Consider the following 20,363-nt stretch of genomic DNA (forward strand, 5'->3'; position numbering starts at 1 on the left):
CTTCTGTATTAACTTTTTAGCAACTTTCTGAGCTTTTCAAAGAGTGTAAGAGGCTTCTCCGACTTCTCCGACCTAGGTGGTTGCAACCGCCTTAAATTAACAACCACCTAGGTTGTAATCAAGTAAAAATCATAGTTTCTTACTTATTTTCTTTTTAAGTTGTTATTTCGTCTATTATCGTTGCTTAATTAGAATTGTGCTACAAATACAAATCAAAAGAACGGGAAGGAGTTTTATTTTCTTCTTACAGGCAATTCACCCCCCTTTTGCCGGCCCCGCTGAACCAACAGTTGCTATAATCAAAAAGGGAGAGATTGTTGATACAAGGAAAACCAGACGATCAAACTTGAGGTTTGATTATGGAAAAGAGATCAAAAGTTAAGATGTCTTGTGATCTAACAAGTTAAACCGAGTTTGCAGAAAAGTCCTAAGTGTTCTTAGGCAAAAGTCCTAGTGGACTCTAGGCAGGTGGAAAATCCTAGAGGGAGGGAGGTAAACCTAGGTCCTAGAGGGAGGTAATCCTAGGTTGTGGAAAGTTCTAACTGCGGCGAGGCAACAAAGTCCTGGTCCGGGGGGCTGGGCGAAGTCTTGGCGGGTCGAGAGCTTTTGGGCGAAATCCTAGAGTCGAGACTCTAGGTGAAAATCCTGAGGGTCTCAGACACCAGGTGGAAGTCTGGACGGGTCATGGAATGGACGTTCAGCAGAAAGTCCTAGAGTCTCGGATGCTAATTAAGTCCAGATGGCCTGGAGGACCAATCTGACAAAAGGTAATTTCTTGTAAGAGGATTAGGTGAGGGCGGGTTTCCCGAAGAGAGAACAGTAGGCGTCACTTCGACCTAAGGTTTCTGGGAAATCCAAAAGTTAGAATCGGAGAATCCGAAGACTCTCAAAGTTACATTTTATACTATTTGCCTATTTCTCTAACTTTGTTTTGCAGGAAACTAACATTTTGCAGGTTGAAGTTTGCAACCTTGATCGATCGACTGAACTTCTGGATCGGTCAACCGAACCTCGGAGATCATATTAGCTTCCAGCTAAGTTTCAACCAAGGGATCGGTCGACCAAACCTCGGGTTCAGTCGCTCAAACGGTGGATAGACGCTGACTCAATCAGACGGGGTTGATCGGAGTAGGTAAGCTAGCGAGGAAAGTGGAACCGGTCGACCAACCGATGGGATTGGTCGACCAGACGAAGATTCTATCCGAAGCGGCAACATTTGGATGGAATGTCGGGCGGGTTCAGCAGGTTCGGTCGGTCGATCAAGGGGTCGGTCAACCGATCAACGTCGAGTCAAACCTAGCTAATCCCGAGATCAGTGGATCTAGATCAGGTCCAACTCGACTATAAAAGGAGGCCTCGACCTAGCACTTCGTAACATCGAAACTGAACAACTTCTACTCTCTTGTGCGCTACTCAGAGACGATTTGACGATGTCCAAACACTGCTCCAATAAATGACGAACAATTGCTAATCGTTTGTTGTCAGTAAACTTTGTTGTTAATTTCAATACTTGTAATTGCTATCTCTATAAGATTTCTCGAGCTTATAGTGATTGCCCAACGAAAGTGATCAACGATCGCGGGTCTTGAAGTATGAGTCGTCATAGACTCAAAACCAAGTAAATTCTACTTGTGTTTGTGATTGTATTTTTATCTTCCGTTGCGTTTTATTCTGTGCTTTCTGAAAAGAAAAGTGAAATAGTCACAAACGCTATTCATCTCCACTCTAATGCGCATTGATCCTATAGAAATTATATTTTAGTTTGGACTTTTTTGCTAAAAATATGAGACCAATTGAATAAATTGATGTACACTAGGGATTGAAGTAAAGAAAAATTTACGTAAGGGGTGAGAATAAATTTTTACTGACGTTGGGACTCGGGTGAGAGTTGACTTTGCATGTGTCAATCGAGTCATGCAATACAATAATCAATTCACATGCATATATTGCACTATTTCACGTAAGGAAAAAGGTATTAATTGATTGGAACAAATCCAATCGACTAATAAAACATTTTAATGTATTAGAAACTAATGAAATCAATTGATAAAGCTTTTAATCGATGGAATCATTCTGTCGTGAATTTAAGACGGTTAATTAATTAGAAAAAAATTCTCAATCAATTAAAATTATTTTAATCAATTGATCGATGATTTCAATCATGATTTCAAACTGTTGATCAATTGATAATAATTGTCAATCGATTGGTAGTATTAAATTGATTGATCTTGATTGATTAAAATTGATCCCATATTTCATTCAGTCGTGTTAATTGATTGACAAAATTCATCAATCGATTAATGTCAATTAAATATTGGGTAATCGATTCAGCTCAATTTTGTTTATAATTTTAGACTCAGTAATCGATTGACCGACCAAGCCAATCGATGGTTGGCCAATCAATTGAGTCATCATGATTTGACATAAAAATAGGTTAAATACAACAGTTCTTACGCCATTCTTCGTATTCTTCAAGAACTAAAAAAACATAGAAAAGCAAGTCTTTCCTAGATTTTGATATCAAGAGTTTTCAATGATCAAACATGGTATATACTAGAAAATCCTAATCTAGCATCAACACAACAAATCGGAGAAAAAATTCTAACTTTATTACTATGAAAACGATGAAATAATGCCTGGGCTCTAATACCATATGTTAGTTCTTGAAAAACCTAAGCTACATAAATTCTAAAATATGAAGAACTCACATATAAGAAATATAGGAAATAAAAAATAAGAAGATCTAATTTCATCAATTAAATATGACATAGATCAAAATAATAAGAATTGAAATTAAACAATAGAATTTGAATGCGGAATAGCCGTTGTCTCAAGCGTCGTCTTCGAATATGGAATCCCTGTGAAAGAAGAATGATAAGAAGGTTGGTCTTCCATAAGACTTAGGGTTAAGGGCATCGAAAACTCTCTTGTCAATAGTGAATAAGGAGTCTATCAAGATTGCCCTAATTCTCTGGGACTAATCTATTATATAATGCACGTATATTATCAGCACATAGATGATAATGAATATGAATAATAAATTCTATACATAAGAGGTTCACATTTAATAATCTAATAATAACATTAAGTTAGATCATAAATTTAGATACTGTAACTCTTAAATCACATATGAACCACGTTAAGGGATATTAAATCCAACCCAAAGGTGCATCAATATACGTACATATTCACATAGGCATGCAAGAATATATAGAAAGAGACACGTTCATCCTTCGTCCTCAAATTGGTCCGATGATAGAACCCATGCAAGCAAAGGGACGCATTCTCTATGCTGATTGCTGCACATGGCTTGGGCTATGGCACATAATTTGCTAAAAGACGGGCAACTGCTCACTCTCTAAAGCACATAAAGCATCTCTTCATATATTCAAATCAATATAAGTATATATTACTATACAAGTCAACTCTTGGAATTGGTTAATATGATACAGTGAGACATGCAGGATCAACTCCTTTCGCTGTTAGCTCGAAGGATAAAAGTAGCATAGCAGAGGAGAAGATCAAATCAATCATCAGCTACCTCGGCCTCCAAATGGATGGGGCATTAAATTTGACGATCCAAAACTGGCTGGCCAATCTCAACACACAGCAAGCATGCGGGCATGTGACAAGGTAAAGAATCATGGTCCCGAGCTCCGTTACGCGCGAGAGCAAAGAGGTGGGCGCGCGCGCTCGCCATGGGCCATGGCCAACCGTGCATGTTCATGCATGTTTAGACTGAAAAGGATCCAGACTCCAGAGAGATTAGGTGGTTCTAATTAATTCACCCCCCGATTCCGTGAAAATAAGGATGACAACTAATTGAAATGTTTATTATGACATCTATGTTCGAAAGAAATTGTACTAAATTCAATGTAGGACGTACCTTGCAGCTAGCAACTGAACCATAAATTTGCTTGGAATGCAATTTCATCCCTGGTAACCAGCTGTGTCTCGATCCAATTCACTCGCTCTCCCTCCTGTCATCTCAATGATGGGACGCCTTTCCTTGTTTCCCGGAGGGAATAAATCACCCAAACAAAGGGGAAAAAAGTCCTCCGTCTTCTCTTAGCAAGTCATGCAACCTACAAAATAACTAGCTTATAACAACTTCAATTCCATGTTCCCCACTTTGTCCGATGACTCACAAATTAAATCTACTACGCCAGAGGAAAGGAGTCTATTTCTTTGATTGATTAGTGGATTTTGACAGTCAAGATTGAGCATTTAGGTGACTGATCGTTTTGCCGATGCAGATCAAAGTTTGCAGAAGAAATATATCTCCGCTGTATCCATTGCAGTGCAAATTAAAGCTCCGTAATAACTCACACTTGGTAGTTCGATGTCAGCCTGGAGCATTATTGACAATGTTGATTGCAGGGCACCGAGTATGCATGTTTTTTTGGAGCTCTATATTTTGTTTTAACAGTGTGTGCAACTAAAACAAATAACTTAATATTAATATATCTGAATTACTAATCCAAATATTAAATAAAGACTATACTAACTGGATTGTAAATAAATTTTTTAAAAAAACTCTTCATATGAGATTATAGATTTGGAGTGAAATAACTGGTTCGGACAGGAGAATTGACTTCCAGCATGACACATGCTCTTTCATTACTCCATAACCCTGACCGGACTTAAAAAGTGTCAGGTTACACACGAGGGAAGTGATAAAAAGGAATTAGGATGGAAGAGAGTTTCACAGGTCTTAATTGGGCCTTCAATGATTTGTTTTATGAAGAATATTTATTTAAACGAGTGAGAATCATTTAAATGGGGCGACAGTGAGATGGAGGGTTACGTCCGTACAGATAGTAATAGGATGCGTCTCACCTCTTCAACGCCAATATTTCCTCCGTTCACGGGATTTTAAAGGCGAATTATAATGAAACTTAAGCCGGGCTGGAGAGGTACATTTTGCCTCGCTGTATTGCATGTGAGGCCGTTTTGGCTCCATTCCTTCTACGGGATGAGAGAGAAGCAAAGATTTCGATAGAAGCAGAGCATGAGATGAGATCAGAGTGAGTGTATTCATGAGTGAGACACCCCCCTTCTCTCTCTGTTCCTAAATCTATGTGGTATAGTGTTGTAGTCTCACTCACTGTCCTTCAAGTCCAAGTTCACCAACAAAGCCTCCATTGCCCAACTGGCAGTCTTAATTTTTCATGTGCACCGAGGAAAGCAGGGTGCGGGGAAGAAAGAATGGCAAGGGCATAAGGACAAAGCTAGTCTCCGGTTTGGTTCTCATGCTCTTCATTTCATCTCTCTCCGCTTCTCTTCTCCCCCCTCTCCTTCCCACTGCTTCCCACCGCCACACCTACGTACACTGACGGACACATAATATAGAAACTGCAAATACTGCTGGGTAGAGATCAAATACCGATCATGCTGGGGGAGGAGTTGGATGTCAGCTCAGAGTGCAGCAGTGGATGCCAATCGGGTTGGACAGCTTACTTAGACCACTCCTCCTGTGGCTCCTCTCTGTCTCTAGAGTACAAGAAAGGTGATGACTCCTTGGAGGAGGTGGAGGAAGAAGACTTGTCCATGGTCTCCGATGCATCCTCTGGGCCTCCTCACTTTGTTGAACAGGATGAGCTCTCCCTCCGCTGTATCAACTCCCGCACTTGCTTGGAAGGAAATGGCTTGGCCAAGTGTGGTAGTGCCAAGAAGAGGCGAGTTGAGCCAGAACAGCAATGCCAGGAGCATTGCTCTTCTCTGTTGGATGACACTGCCAGTTCACCTCTCCTCGGCCAACCCAAGGTATGTATGTGAATCTGGGTTATGTTCCACTTCGCTTTCTCTCGTTTGTCACTAACCTCTTAGGGTTCACTCGTATTGCAGGCCATCTTCGCTGGCGAGGACAGCAGCAGCTACATGAAGACTCCCATGGAAGGGGATTTGGAGTTCTCTGGTGGCTTCTCAGCTACCCATTTCAAGGTACATATTTCTCTCCCATAAGCGCTCACTTCACGACATCTGCCGGTGTTGCTTTTTGTGTCTTAATTGGTAGTCAAATATTGAGCAGAGAAACAATACGACAGAAAAGCAAATGGGCTTCCTTCAATCCACTTCTCTAGTGAAGCCAATACCTGCAAGACCAGTTAAGAGATTTCCATGATCAGCATTGTCTCATGTTAATAATAAATAAATCAGGTTACGCGTGTGGTGTGTTCTCTGACTCATTCTCGTTTGCTTTGGTTTGTTCGACTTCTATAGATGTCAAGGAAAGAAAGTGGAAAGAAGATTTGAAGAGATTGATCCTATATCCCCTGCTCAGTAGAAGAATCAGAAGGATGAATCTAAGAGATCTCAAAGAGATCTTGCTTAATTTTTTTTGTGTCGTCTCTCTCTCCGTCTCCTCTCTGTTATTTTTCTTGTGGCATGTCAATGTTGTTGGAAGCAAACAGTGGCATGCCAACGTAGTTGGAAGTAAGCACCCTAAGCAACAGAGGAGGGAAAACAGAAATAAACAGTCTTCTGTTTTCTTTATTTTATTTTTTTTAACTTCGTTTTTTTTTGTCATGAATGGAGGTAACCACATGAGGCTCGGAGGTTTTATACAGTTATGGATCCATACTTACCATGATCTTTCTCATTCAGCCTCATCTCCAACTTTCCACGAGCACTCCAAATAGAACATGCCCATGGTCGATCCACAACCTTCCAGCCTGCCATCACGTGATTAGAAATATATCAGTTAACTAATTTATTTACTGCCACAATAATATTAAAATGCACAGACCAAAAACCCTTATCCAATCAGCAAATTTCCCAAGTGCTACGACTTACCGAATAGTGGACAACAAGAGTTACCATAGGATGTCGCTTGTCAACAGAAGTTACACTCGTAGTCACAGTCATAGTCGCTTTCATTATCAGCGTGACAGAGGAACAAAACACTTACCCGTTGATGGGTAAGATCGAAGATTTAACTCCCGATGAATGTTAACGAATGGTACATGTCACTCTCTTGCGAAAAAATGGAAAAAGGAGAAAAAGTTGAACGTTTCCTGCGACTACGACTGCCTGCTGCTTTGTATCAAAAAGGACGCATGCATGACAAATTTATCCATAGGAGGTTTGATCCAACAACAAAGGACACGTGAAAGAGAAACATGGGTACCTTGTTTTGGCTTCAGTGCAATCCTTGTAGGATTCTTTTACTGTTTCCTGAAGGGCCCAAATTCTTTGAAATTTCCTTTCTTTTTCAAATTCTCTGAATTGCTATCCAATTGAAAGCGATATTGATACTAAAGCCTGGGTTTATTTCTCATTTGAGTGATCCTTTCACAGAGATGGAGAATACAGTGGTCTTTTCTTCCCAGTAGACATAGTACGGGGATAAAACAGTGTCTGTGTTTTTGAGGACAAAGTCCACAGGTGCTGCACCCTTTATTTAGTCTAACCAAAGCCTAGGTTTACTTGGTTAATTTGAAGGAAAATTCCAACAAGATGCCCTTGAGCAAGTGCCAGCCAGACCCCCACACAGGATACTTGTGAACTTTTAAATCTGAGATCCTTCCTTTAAATCTTCCATGCCCGGAGCATGTGGTAAATATAAATATAATGATCCCTCAACTCAATGAAGCTCAATATCTTCATGTCCCCCAATTTTTTTTAAGGTCTAGTGCCTACAACACTGTCCCCTTTGGAACTGTCTTTGTCCATGTGTTCGTGCTACTATGTAATTAAATTAATTCTCCAGTCAATCATGCCCGTGGAGCACTTGGAGTTTGGAATGTTCACCCATTTCTACTGTTGTTCTCCTCAGTTTCATTTAAAAATAATCTATCAGCGGAGAGAGAACAGAAGACAACTAAACAAATGAGGGCCAGCCTTGCTGCAGTCACCTACGTGGTATGGAATAAACATCCCATTGTTTCCAATCACCCCAACCTTCTCCTAAACTCTCTCCATCATAAATGGATTTGGTTGTGCCATCAAGTTATCACCAGAGATGGGTCATTCATGGAGAGGATTGGGGAATGGCGAGGGTGTAGCACTTGCCTTGCATGTGTGCCCAACCATCACACTACTCTTCATGTGAGCACGTGCACAGTCACACAGGCACATACTCTCATATGCGCACATGTGCACGTGCAATTAATGCGTATTTCGATGCCGGTCTCACCTCAAACACAGGCCTCATGTGCACTAGGTCTGAGGCTCTTAGCTCCATAGACTCTTAATCCAAGACATAAGCACAAGCGGGAGTAACATGCTACCTTGGTAATCCCGATCACCTTCTCAGAGCGTGATAGTAGATTTACTGACTATTGTTCAACAGCAGCAACGGAAGGCAAATTCTTTGACCAGATTAGTTTCCATCTGAGAATGTTAAACCTGCATTCCTTTGAGTTTGTTGCATAGGAGAGTCCCAACCCCATGTAATCAATGCGCAAATCTGTTTAAAAGCGAAAGTGAGGCTCTTGATGATCTATTCATCAGGGAGCAAATGAAAACTAAATAAAACTACCATCTTGAAGTCACTTTAAGGAGTCTTTCCTGCTCCAGAAATCTTAAAATCACTAAAGAAGAATCCCCCAAAAGGACGGTCAATATATCAAGGTCTGGGATAACTTATAAGAAGAGACATTATTAATGGGAAACATCAACCCTTGAAAACAGTTTTCAAATTGACCATATATCAATAGGAAGATTTTTCCTATTGAGCGAACTGTTCACTCCATCCTTTTTCAAAAAAAAAAAAAAGAAAAAGAAAGTTCCCCCACCCCACCCCCCAATCACTAGTTTGTCTTGCAATAATTTAACAGACTTAACAATCTATCAAGCGCAAAATATAAGGACAGGATAAAAGGGACCTGGCTGCAGAAAGTAATAAGAATGTCTAAGCAAATGAAGTTCATCAGAAGGATGCAGCTTTTGACTTAGTCCAGGGATCCCACAAGTTCAAACAAGACTTAAACTAAGGCACAAACATATGCGACAAGAACCACAACGCCCCAACTTTATGACTGCTTTACTCATCATTATCGTCACCTTTATCAGCATCGCAGGCCACTCATCACGTGCTGGTTCTGATGTTCATTATAAATCACTCTGATCAAAAGCGCGAGGGATAAACCACTTGTATTTTTCTCTAGCGACGACCATTTAGCAGAATTCATCGCTGGCAGTGGCTGGCAAGGCTATACTAAACATCTGAAAGTTATTCCTTTCACTAAATTGATCTGGTCCAGTTATTGATTGACGGGCCAATAAATCAATAGGAGTGTTCTGGCCAAATATCATAGATAGTCAAGTCACTAGTCAATGAATGATTCGACTAGTCAATGAATGATTCGACGTGTGCGTACTTCAAAGATCGTTGGTGAAGAGTATAAGGAGGACTTGAAACACACTTCAAGAGAGTTAGACAAGCGTTGGAGAGTCCTGACAGGCTACTGATAGGCTACTCCAACGCTTAAATTAGGATTTACTTGAGGCATGAAAAGTAGAGCAGGAAGAAGAAGCAAGCGAGAGTTTGATGGTGCCGAAAAAAAGAATGCATGACCAGATCTGATAGTCGTTAGTTGTCTCTCTATCCACTAGGCACCACATGTTTGAAGGAGGATATCTAAGGAACCAGATCTGACAACCACATAACTACTTCTCCATTCACTAGTGCCACGTGTTCTAGAATATTCGCCATCGTTGTCTGCATCTTTTGAAAAAATGATTTCGTCAAATTAGAGTTTAGTGCCAGTCAGATCCAAGGACAGATGAGGAGATGACGTCAATGTTGAGTAGTCTTAAGGATAGATAAAGTCGGCGACTGAAGCTGAGGCACGGAGGATGTCGACGACTAAAGACGAAGGTAGAGATGATACTGAGATCTCAGACTAAAGCATGGAGAATGTCGACAATTGAGCCTGAGAGAGGATGATGTCGAGATCTGAGATTAAGGTCGAGACATGGAGAGTATTAGCAATTGAGACTGAGAGAGGTGCGATGCCGATATCTGAGATTGAGGCGTGAAGGATGTCAGCGGCTAAGGCTAAAACATGGAGAGTGCCGACGATTGAGGTCGAGAGAGGTGCGATGCATGCCTAGATCTAAGACTGAGCCGTGGAAAATGTCGACGACTAAGGTCGAGACATGGAGAGTGTTGGTGACTGAGGCCGAGAGAGGTGCAATGCAAGGATCTAAGATTGAGACGTGGATGATGTTGGCAATTGAAGCCGAGACATGAATGATGCTGAATCTAAGACTGAGTCTGAGAGGATGTCAACGACTGAGGCCAAGACATGAAGGAATATCAACTACTGAGGTTGAGAGAATGTTGAGATCTAAGCCTAAGAGGATGTCGAGTTTCGGTGCGAAGACATGGATGATGCCGGATTCTAAGGCTAAATTTTAGCAGTTATCTTATCTTCAAGCAAATCCTTAGGATGAAGGCACTGAGAAGGTTCGATCAAATCCAAATCCCATCTGGACCAGGTCTGATTTTTTTAGGGTCAAGTTTAACTTACCTTGACTTTGATTGACAGCACAACACCACTTTTGACCATATGAGTCACATGGGAGCTGCAGGATCCCACCACATCAAGGAGAAGTTTGGGGAAAGCAAGAGGAATATAGTAGCTTCTCTTCGAACAGATAATTGGTTTTTAATTTCGTTCTTGAGCAACCATCTGACTTCCAAAGAGAGTCATGTCTTCTACTACATCAACTAAATATCTTGGGCTCCACATCAACAGTGAAGATTACATCCTGGAGGCATCCTAGATAAATGCATTTGCTTTAGTCTTGGCTATTTTGTATTTTAACTATTCATCTTGTTATAGTAGTAACTAATTTTTATTGAAAGAGTTTAGGGAGTCAGTCCACCAGGGGCTGACGTATACGTAATATTATAGGAAGTGAACCAAGAGTTCTACACTAAGTTTCAGTGGAACTAAGTTTATAGCGGGAAAAGTCGTGAATACATATGTGATTTTTTTTCCCATCAATAAATAAATAAATCTTTGAGTCTCTTCTCTAAACAAATCATAAGTGGTTAACTAGTAGGTGTGCAGCAGGTATTCCAAGAGTAGCAATCCGGCTATATATTTGTCCCGTGATTTAGGCACCTGGGAAATTAACTGAAAAACAACTACGTAAGTGGTCGTTTTTGTCTTTGATGATTGTGACATGGCTCTGATGACCACTCCAAGTCGACTTTTGGACAATGACAAGTTTAGGTCATCCAATTCTCCAAGGTTTTGTTTTGAAGGAATGGGACTTCTAGCAAGAGGTGGACCACCCTAACTAAGCAGGACAACTAAGGGACAGCCTTTAAGTTTTCCTTCAGTTCTGAGCTCTGACACCTCGTATCGGGACAGGATTCAACGAGCACAGATCTCTTGGATCACTTTTTTGTGATCCAGAGGATGTGCCACTCGTATTTGTGGCCGGTTCGTGGTCGCAATTTGGCCGCAAATGGTTGCGATCCCTTCCTGGGTTCATCGTCCCTACCATGTTATAGTTTTTGTTCGGAGCGGGCGGCCGGACGGCCTTCGGCCGCCCGTTCTGAACAAAAACTATAACCTGGTGGGACGGTGAACCCAGGAAGGGATCGCAACCATTTGCGACCGGATCGCGACCACGATTTGGTCGCAAATACGAGTGACACATCCCCTGGACCACAAAAGGAGATCTTGCCTTGGATTCAACAGGTAATAACTGCTAAAATGTCCTAATATACAAATCAGAGTTCAAAACAATAATCAGAATATGTAAACAATTTGCGAAGGGCAATGAACACTTTAGATTTCCAAACTGTAATTAGCCATAAAAAATAAAATAAAATGACTCAAAATGCTAAGGCTATTAAGAATTTAGATTATAAGTTCTGATGCGAACAAATAGTATGCTTTGATGTTCAAACCAATTTAAGTAATCCAGAACTGGTCAGAGCTCCCACGACATCAAATTCTCATGTTTGATTAACATAATCAGGTATTTTGACCCTGCAAGCATAAGGGGACAAACATATTGCCAATACCCACCAAGTGAAGAGACGAATCAAGAAGCTCAAACTCAAGTGAAGAGACGAATCAAGATGCTCAAACTCTATTTTCCCAGGGAAAAAAAAGAAGCTGAATAAAGTAGCATAACAAACATGTAAGATCTCTAAATATTTGTGTACCACCTGGATGTAATGCAAGCTCAATCCAGGAACAAAATTTGTCTCTGAATCACAAAGGTCCATCAGCATCCCAGGAGAACTCGTCTCAGATCATATTCTGACTATCTACTCATTTCTGAAGTACAATTTATATAAACAAACCAATGCTTATTCTTCCAAATTAAGAATAATCATAGTCCTTCGTTTTCATTTTGAAGTAATATCTAGTTTCTACAGACAGTGGCATGAACAAAGCATAAAAACATAATTAACCATCAATTTCTAGCCTGGATGCATTACTAGTTCAATTATCCAAATCAGAATAAACTTCAACAACTATCCATCAATTATAACATTTACTGCTGCTGCTTGAGCAGCATAGGGTGTCCCTCTTCTTGGGCCTTTGAATCCAGAAGTACTAGCGGAGGCCTAAGAAAGCACTTGACCTCATACATTAGTAATAGTTACAATAGTATTGTTCAAACTTTCTTGAACATGAATAATTTCTTTTGGTATTCTACATCCATTCTTACGTGAACTAATACGTCCTATGTAAACCAATTAAGCCTTAGTAAGGAAACCTGCTAAGTGGTAACTTCCAAATTCATAGAAACCTTAGAATTTAAAATGGGCAATCTTAAGACAGATCCTTAGTCTGATAAACCTTAGTTTTATCAAACTAAAATAAAAAAAAGTATAGGTGCATGGACTCAAGGAAAGCTGTTCTAACTCTATGGTTTCTGAATGTGACAGAAAATCACACTGACAAAACAATTTTAAATTATTAAGAGTGTCTAGCATCATTAGCTACAAAGGTAGTTTGAAAATGAAAAAGCATGATGATGTTTGGTTGTTATTTGACTTGCGTATTTACAAAATTCTAAAACAAGAAAAATTGATGAGATAATATAAAATAAGTCAGGAGAAACCATTTTGCTTGTTTGTAAGCAAATCTAGCTTTTCCTGAATCATATCTGAGTTCTTCGAGTACTTCAAATGGAACTACATAAGTTTCAGAAATAGTTGATTAAATTGTTAATCCATTAGGATCTGGTTGCGGAGAATTCAAGTTTTTCTGCTACGGTGATTCTCAAGGGATTTGGATTTTCATAATATAAAAAGTGTCTATATAAGCTCGTTAGAATTTGTCACAGTAAATCCATTGAATCAAAGATTAAAAAAAATAACAAATTTGTGAAATACAGATAATAAAAACTAAATGTGGTTATCTTAAGATGGTAACATGTATTGCTCTATGTTTCTCTCTTTAGTTCTCTTCACCAGAGATATTCCCCGTCTTCCCTGGAACTCCCATTATTTCAGAACCTTTTCTAATGCTAATTCATGATGCATCCTTTAGCTTCCTTCGATATCTGGAAATATTCACAATAATAGACTTATTGACAGGTGTAAGGAAGAAAACCGTCAGATAATATCTCACGAGTCGCATTACTGAGATTTGGACAGACCTCAGTAATTTCTATGCAAGTTATAAAAGGCATAGAGGAAAAAGGAAAAGCTTAATGGAGTTTCAGAAAGCAGTGGTTATTCCACCATCCTTCTCTCTGAAATTGCCAGGGTACGAAGTCATATCAATTCATTTGACTCAAAATTATATGCAGAATTGGTTCAGGTAGCAGATTGAGATCAAGGAATGGAAGCATCCTACAAACATAACTAAAGTCTGGTTCAGCACAAATCCTATAATTAAATGTAATATATAAACAATAAAACTGTCAAAATTTTTGATGAGAAAAATACTCCAATGTGAATCCAAAGGAACGAGAAGTGTGTTTTTTGTTTCTTACATTTCCAATTTTAACAAGGAACTATGACATTGTAACATTGTGAAACATGCATTCAAGTTAACTATGGCCGTATAAAGTTTTGTTACACCATGATTAAGCACCGTTAGTACTTCTAGCATAAAAGTAAAATTTAAAAGCATAGAATTTGACTATCTCATACTTTGAAGTTTCCATGTCTTAATCTTTCTGATAGACCAATTAAACAACTCTTATGAAGACAAAATAATAACTGTTTGTGCTCGTGATAGAGGGCCCAACAATATTATACTTAATTAAAGAGCGATTTACTCTTGATTTTATTGTTGGTTTACATATATTAAGCGAATATGACGTCCCTCATCATTAAGTCATATACACTTGCAAGAAGCAAAAGTTGGTATGGTGCTTTTAAAGTAGAAGACTTCCTTAATTGCATTGAGTCCCCATAGGAAAACATGAATAAAAGGAACTCCATCTACCATAATGGCTTCAAGAGCAAGTACAAACGCCCTCGGAGCTATGATGCAGCGGTAGAGTATCCAGGTTATCACCCAGGTATCCACGATTCGAGCCCCAGTTATGATGAATTTGTAAAAAAAATTTCTTCAAATGGGGCACGCAACTAAAAGATGTTGGGTTCCTGGGCTGCCCACTGCGAACGCTTCCCGATTTATCCTGGTGGTCGGTGGGAAACTTCCGTGTGACCGGGCCGATCACCCAGGCTCGATGCTATCCAACCTGATTAATCATTTTTTTTTTCAAGAGCAAGTGCAATGCCCTCAGTGCGTAGCGTAGACGGTGAACGCATGACATCTCTGGCGTAATGGTCGGGGTCGATTCTCAGGAACCGACCTGGGATTTATCCCACCATGTGTCTATGACCTCTAAAATGCATGGAAAGAATAATGAATGACGGAAACACTTAAAACTAGTGTTGAATAGAAGATATATATATATAGTTATAGATTGAAGATAGCGAAAGAATTAGAAAACGAAGAGTAAATTAACTGAGGAAGAACAGTAATAACTAAATTTTTGCATTAATTGTTTCGAATGACTAGTGACCAAGGTGATACAAATAGAAAAATAGCTTTCATATTGCTACTACTTTTATACAATTTGTTGGAATATCGTCCTACCATGATAGCAGAACATATAACAAATTTGAAGTCTTTCTCACGGCTACTACTAAAAGAACGCCAAGGGCATTCAAAGAATTGCCATTACAACGGATGGTACCTCATAAACTAGGAAATTTTCACAAATTATATTGGATAATGGGCCTCATATTCAATTCGGGTCAATAAAACTTCGTAATTGCCATGTTTTGCTTTCTAATTCCTTCATAAACAAACCAATCTCCTACATTATGTTCTTCCAATTGCAACTGAATTCTTATTGTTGAAGGGACCTTGTAAGATGACTCCTTGTTCACATAATATCAAGTTGGAGAATGATGATTTATTAAGTTCCCCCATGGACCAGAGTGGGTCTATAATATGGTGAAGCATTTTTATGCAGGTTGGAATGACTGTACAAAAGACCTTTCGTAAAACTTGCCTACTGTGGACAGAATGAAGGCAGGAACGTAAGTTTGTCAAATCATCTCCCTGGTTTTTCCTATTCTTTTTTCTGGTGGAAATGGAATGTTTTTTCTCTATTCTCTTAGCAAACTGACCAAATGACTACTACATGACTTCAAGATTCTGGCTTCCCTATTGACAAAGATAACAAACTGTAGCACTCATTAAAGTCTCAACAAAAGGGATCAAAGATAAGCTGTATTGCCCCTCTTGGAGCGTTGAGGTATAGTAAGGACTGTTCATGCTTGTCACGGGCCGCCTTGACTGGCTTGCAAATGTTGGTAGAACAAAAAAGTTAACGTTTACTCTTTAAATGTAAACTACCACCCCGTCATCTACCATGGTAGTCACATCAATGTTGGAGCAGTAGACATACTTAAGAGCTAGCATCAGGAAGAAAGAAACACCTTTTTTTTCTATTTAACTTGAAGTATGGAAGAAGCCATACCCAATCCGATCTCTTCGTCTCCTCCAACCATCCACATCCGAGCTGTTAAAGTTGAGGTCGATCCCACCAGGTTACATGGTCAACGTTCACCTGCTTTGGATAAAGAAAGCAACCAGGTCTAAGCACATTCAGTGGTGATGTACATAAATAGACGTGTAGATTGGGGGAGGTGTGGAGGAATACGATTACAAAACGATAAAGTGCCTCCCCAAGAGGAGTACGGGCGAAGTATTAGCAGTCGATGGGGGAGGTGCTTACGAAAAAAAAATTACTGTCACTGGATCCGCCATGGCCCCGCTTCAATTCGGCGCTGGTGCGTGCAGACCTCTCTCAACGCCAACCAAACAACAACTTTAATAACGACATATGTTCGGCGGTCACCGTCCGCCATGGGCGTCGAGAGTAGCCATTAAAAGCCCGACTTAGAGCGCACCCTCTCCCTCCACGAATACTCTTCCCTCCATCCCTCCCCTATCATTTCAGCGGCAGAACGGCCGGCGATGTCGCCGCCGCTGTTCCTCCTACTCCCGCCGCTACCGCCCATTCCCCCACTCGCGGTGCCGCGGGAGATCCGCCGGATGGTGAGGCTCACTTTCCCGACCGCCCTCCTCACCCTCATCGGCTACGGAATCTTTTTCGCTTTCGGTCTCCTCCGCGACCTCTTCCGCAAGCTCCTCAACTGGTCCAAGTCCGACGACCCCAAGGTGTTTGCTCTTTTCTCCTCCACCGCCAGACTTTTCGCCGGTCGCATCAGGGTTAAAGGATCGAGTTTTTTTTATTTCTGGCAGGGTTATGCGCCCATATGTCCGGCGTTCGAGGATTTCTACACCCGTCGCATCTACCACCGCATCCAGGTCGGTCCAATTTCCTTTTGGCATTTTGTTCTTCTGCGTCTTCTTCCTCTTCGGAATTGTTAGGATCTTTGTGCTCGAGTGGAAGTGAAGTGCTGATTGTTGTCTAGTCAGATCGAAAAGCCGAATTTCTTAAACGGTTCAACTCGCACAAATGCCCGAACCCGGTTCAATTAATCTTCCCTGAACACGCCAGCAGATGCTGCTTAGCGCCGCCGCCGCCGCCCCACGCGTTTGTTCGTATTACCACCGGGGAGGCGGGCCAGCGGCGGAGAAACGACACGCTTCTGGAAGACAAAAGGCAGAGTAGGAAAAGGACGTAGTTTTTTTGGTTTATCTTCATCGTTCAGGGTGGATCATCTGCGTCCAGTTTCGTTCGGCTCGGATCGGTCAATGATTCAATTTCTTTTGAATCAAATGACATCGATGCCCAGGATCTTGTAACCTATATACGCCATCTTTTTTACCTGCCGCAATTTTCTTTTGAATGCGTCTCTTTGCTCGGGTCAATGAAAATTTTTCTTAATCGACGTGATTGATGTTGGAAGAGACTTTGTTTAGCTTGTGCTTAGCACGTCCAACTAGTGTAGGCTTCTTTTGGGAGAGGGAGTCTTCTCGCATCAAGTTGTCAGTTAGCTTGGTCAGCATATGGTATTTGGTTTTCTAGTCCGTGAATGGAGATCCAATATTTTTTTCTAGGTTAGAGAATCTTCATAATTTTAATCCACTAATATTTGTTTTTGTTGCTGTTATCCTTCATTTTTGCTTCTATTTTGGATTTGTTTGGGTGTTGCAAAGGTTCTCTTGAACCAATTGCTGTATTCAGTCCTAGTATGTATTCTCCCAGTTCATTACTAGGCAAATAGTAAAAGATTTGACACATGCATGAGGCTGTGGCTGAGTTTCAATTTGCTCTGACGAAGAAGTTGTGGACTATAATTAATTTGAATTAAATTGGAGTTAGGTGGGTGACAAGGAGATGTAGAGATGCCTCAGTAGAAGGGTTGTGATACAGAATGATTTAGGTAAGGCGATGATGTTTCAGATGATCAGTGAACATGTTTGTTTGAATGGCAGGATTGTTTTGGTCGCCCAATTGCGAGTGCACCGGATGCTTGGATCGATGTGGTTGAGCGTTACTCCAATGACAATAACAAGACTCTACAGTAGGTTAATTTTGCATTGATGTCAATCCCATCATGATTTTTTTTTAAAAAAAAAAGAAGAAAGAAGAAAGATATTGTTCAAACCAAGAGGAGTTCTTCATTGCAAACCGTTCATGTATGCAGCCGAACTACAAACACAACAAGGTGCCTCAACCTCGGATCATACAACTATCTTGGTTTTGCAGCAGGAGACGAGTACTGCACACCTCGTGTGATCGAATCTCTCGAGAGTTATGCTCCTACTACTTGCAGCTCTCGGGCAGATGCAGGTATGTAGAGTTTTCTCCTTGAAAAAGTCTAAAGAATTCATTTTTCCCCTAAAGAGGTCGGGCTTCTGCTTGATAAGGGACCACTAAGTTGCATACTGAACTTGAGGAGTTGATAGCACGATTTGTGGGGAAACCTGCGGCTATTACTTTTGGCATGGGATATGTGACAAACTCTTCCATAATTCCTGCTTTAGTTGGAGAGGTTCATATTCAATTTTAACTTGTTTTTCTTCACATGTTCATGCAATCGGGTATCAAAAATGAGTTTATGTGAGTGCTAATTCGTACTCTTGTACTCGAACAGGGTGGTCTAATCATTAGTGATTCATTCAACCATAATTCCATCGTCAATGGTGCTCGAGCTTCTGGTGCCACAGTTATGGTTTTCCAACACAACAGTGAGCACGACATGTTGTTGAGCTTTTCTCAATTCGATTAAACTGTTGACGAATTGATGTTACTGAGCTCCCCTCCAGGATTTTATCAAAGGCTTATTTTGGATGGCAGGTCCGTCTCAGTTGGAAGAATTGCTGAGAAAGCAGATAGTTAAGGGGCAGCCTGGCACTGGCGAACCATGGAAGAAGATAATGGTCATTGTGGAAGGAATATACAGTATGGAAGGAGAGTTCTCTAAGCTGCCTGAGATAGTAGCTATCTGCAAGAAGTACAAGGTTTGTCAAAGTTCCATGTTGAGATTCGACTCTAACACATATTCACCATTTTCTATCCACTTAACCACATATTCTACGAGTATGGAGAAACAGCTATTGTCTTTCTGGGTCAGGCATACATATATTTGGACGAGGCACACAGCATAGGCGCTGTTGGAAAATCTGGCAGAGGTGTTTGTGAGCTCCTCGGGGTGGATCCAGCTGATGTTGATATCATGATGGGAACTTTTACCAAGTCATTTGGGTCCTGTGGAGGCTATATTGCAGCTTCAGAGGTTTACCTCTTGAATAACTTAGTGCTTAATGTGATGTATCTCTGTCCTAAGGCGTGTTAATATGAATTGAACCATTTTGTTTCTCAGGATATCATTCAGTACCTCAGGTACGCTTGCCCAGCTCATCTCTATGCCACGTCCATGTCGCCACCAGCAGTTCAACAAGTAATATCTGCAATCAAGGTTGTTCTTGGGGAAGATGGATCAAACAGAGGTGAGGGTTTACAGCCACAGCAAACCCCCGGTCACTTTGTAATGACACCTAAGTACAACTTGCTTTATGGTTAAACCAGGAGCCAAGAAGCTTGCACAGATTCGCGAGAGCAGCAACTACTTCCGATCAGAACTTAAGAAGACGGGCTTTGTGGTTCTTGGCGACAATGACTCACCAGTCATGTCTATTATGCTATACAACTTAGCTAAACTCCCTGCTTTTTCTCGTGAATGCTTAAGGCAGAATGTAAGTATCTGGCTAGGCAGTGTCGCCATGTTTTGTGCTGCGATATAAGATCATATCATTTGCGTTGCTAGTTCTGATCAATGATGGATCTTTCTTGTAGGTTGCGGTTGTGATTGTAGCATACCCTGCAACCCCGGTTTTGCTTGCCAGGGCCAGGATCTGCATATCAGCTTCCCATACCAGGGAAGACCTGATAAGAGGCTTGAAGGTAAAGAAAATTTTGTCTAAAGATTGCCAATTAGTTTGTGGGATGAATTTTCCAGACTTTGATTATTCTATCTTGAGCTGTTTGGAAAGAGACCAGTCAGACATGGTTGTTTAATTTAACGAGACAGTTAGATCAGAAGTCTTTTTCCAATCCTTGTTGCATAATTCTTTCAGGTCATCAGCGAAGTTGGTGATCTTGTAGGGGCGAAGTGCCTCCCTGCCGAACCAGAGAAGATAAAGTTTGATTGAGAGAAAACAAAGACAGAAACAAAAGAAATACATGTTACCTACATATATATATATTTAATTCCGTCATTCCCTTTTGATCATCGAAAATAGATTACCTGTTTGGGCAAAAGCCTTGTTCATATGTTATTTTCCGATTTACCTCCTCATATGGGGCCGACGATGTGGAAGTCATGATAGATTCTACTTTTTACTACAATTGTTCATATGTTATTTCATATTTATGAAAAGCGAATATTTTGTGATTCTCTGACTGCTGTTTATATAAATTCTTTTTATTAATAA

At 40.5% G+C, this 20,363-nt stretch overlaps 2 protein-coding genes and 1 long non-coding RNA gene across 3 annotated transcripts; 2 read left to right on the forward strand and 1 right to left on the reverse strand.

Annotated features, from left to right (window-relative positions):
• The first annotated feature begins 4,966 nt into the window (after positions 1 to 4,966).
• Positions 4,967 to 6,510, forward strand: LOC122030084 (protein SOB FIVE-LIKE 5-like). Its single transcript, XM_042589240.1, has 4 exons — positions 4,967 to 5,766; positions 5,848 to 5,943; positions 6,032 to 6,106; positions 6,223 to 6,510. Exons 1-4 carry the CDS (start codon positions 5,392 to 5,394, stop codon positions 6,253 to 6,255), a joined length of 579 nt encoding a protein of 192 aa, XP_042445174.1. The 5' UTR covers positions 4,967 to 5,391; the 3' UTR covers positions 6,256 to 6,510.
• Positions 6,511 to 13,242: 6,732 nt separating this feature from the next.
• On the reverse strand, positions 13,243 to 16,331 carry LOC122030077. The gene is made up of 3 exons (XR_006125305.1): positions 16,192 to 16,331; positions 15,934 to 16,023; positions 13,243 to 13,488 (listed from the first exon to the last, which is right to left on the reverse strand). It is a non-coding gene; the product is annotated as an uncharacterized LOC122030077 (long non-coding RNA).
• On the forward strand, positions 16,113 to 20,330 carry LOC122030076 (long chain base biosynthesis protein 2a-like). Its single transcript, XM_042589224.1, has 12 exons — positions 16,113 to 16,637; positions 16,722 to 16,787; positions 17,862 to 17,950; positions 18,074 to 18,219; positions 18,297 to 18,421; positions 18,524 to 18,617; positions 18,727 to 18,890; positions 19,004 to 19,165; positions 19,253 to 19,379; positions 19,459 to 19,625; positions 19,726 to 19,833; positions 20,007 to 20,330. Exons 1-12 carry the CDS (start codon positions 16,434 to 16,436, stop codon positions 20,079 to 20,081), a joined length of 1,527 nt encoding a protein of 508 aa, XP_042445158.1. The 5' UTR covers positions 16,113 to 16,433; the 3' UTR covers positions 20,082 to 20,330.
• Positions 20,331 to 20,363: the final 33 nt, after the last annotated feature.

The sequence above is a fragment of the Zingiber officinale genome, chromosome 10B (assembly GCF_018446385.1).
Source record: "Zingiber officinale cultivar Zhangliang chromosome 10B, Zo_v1.1, whole genome shotgun sequence".
Lineage (NCBI taxonomy): Eukaryota > Viridiplantae > Streptophyta > Magnoliopsida > Zingiberales > Zingiberaceae > Zingiber > Zingiber officinale.

Coding starts and splice junctions, on each gene's coding strand:
- LOC122030084 (XM_042589240.1), top strand. CDS start 5,392: ATGCTGGGGGAGGAGTTGGATGTCAGCTCAGAGTGCAGCAGTGGATGC. Junction 5,944..6,031: donor TCTCAGCTACCCATTTCAAG/GTACATATTTCT, acceptor AATATTGAGCAG/AGAAACAATACGACAGAAAA. Junction 6,107..6,222: donor AGCCAATACCTGCAAGACCA/GTTAAGAGATTT, acceptor CGACTTCTATAG/ATGTCAAGGAAAGAAAGTGG.
- LOC122030076 (XM_042589224.1), top strand. CDS start 16,434: ATGTCGCCGCCGCTGTTCCTCCTACTCCCGCCGCTACCGCCCATTCCC. Junction 16,638..16,721: donor CCAAGTCCGACGACCCCAAG/GTGTTTGCTCTT, acceptor TATTTCTGGCAG/GGTTATGCGCCCATATGTCC. Junction 19,380..19,458: donor GGAAGATGGATCAAACAGAG/GTGAGGGTTTAC, acceptor TGGTTAAACCAG/GAGCCAAGAAGCTTGCACAG.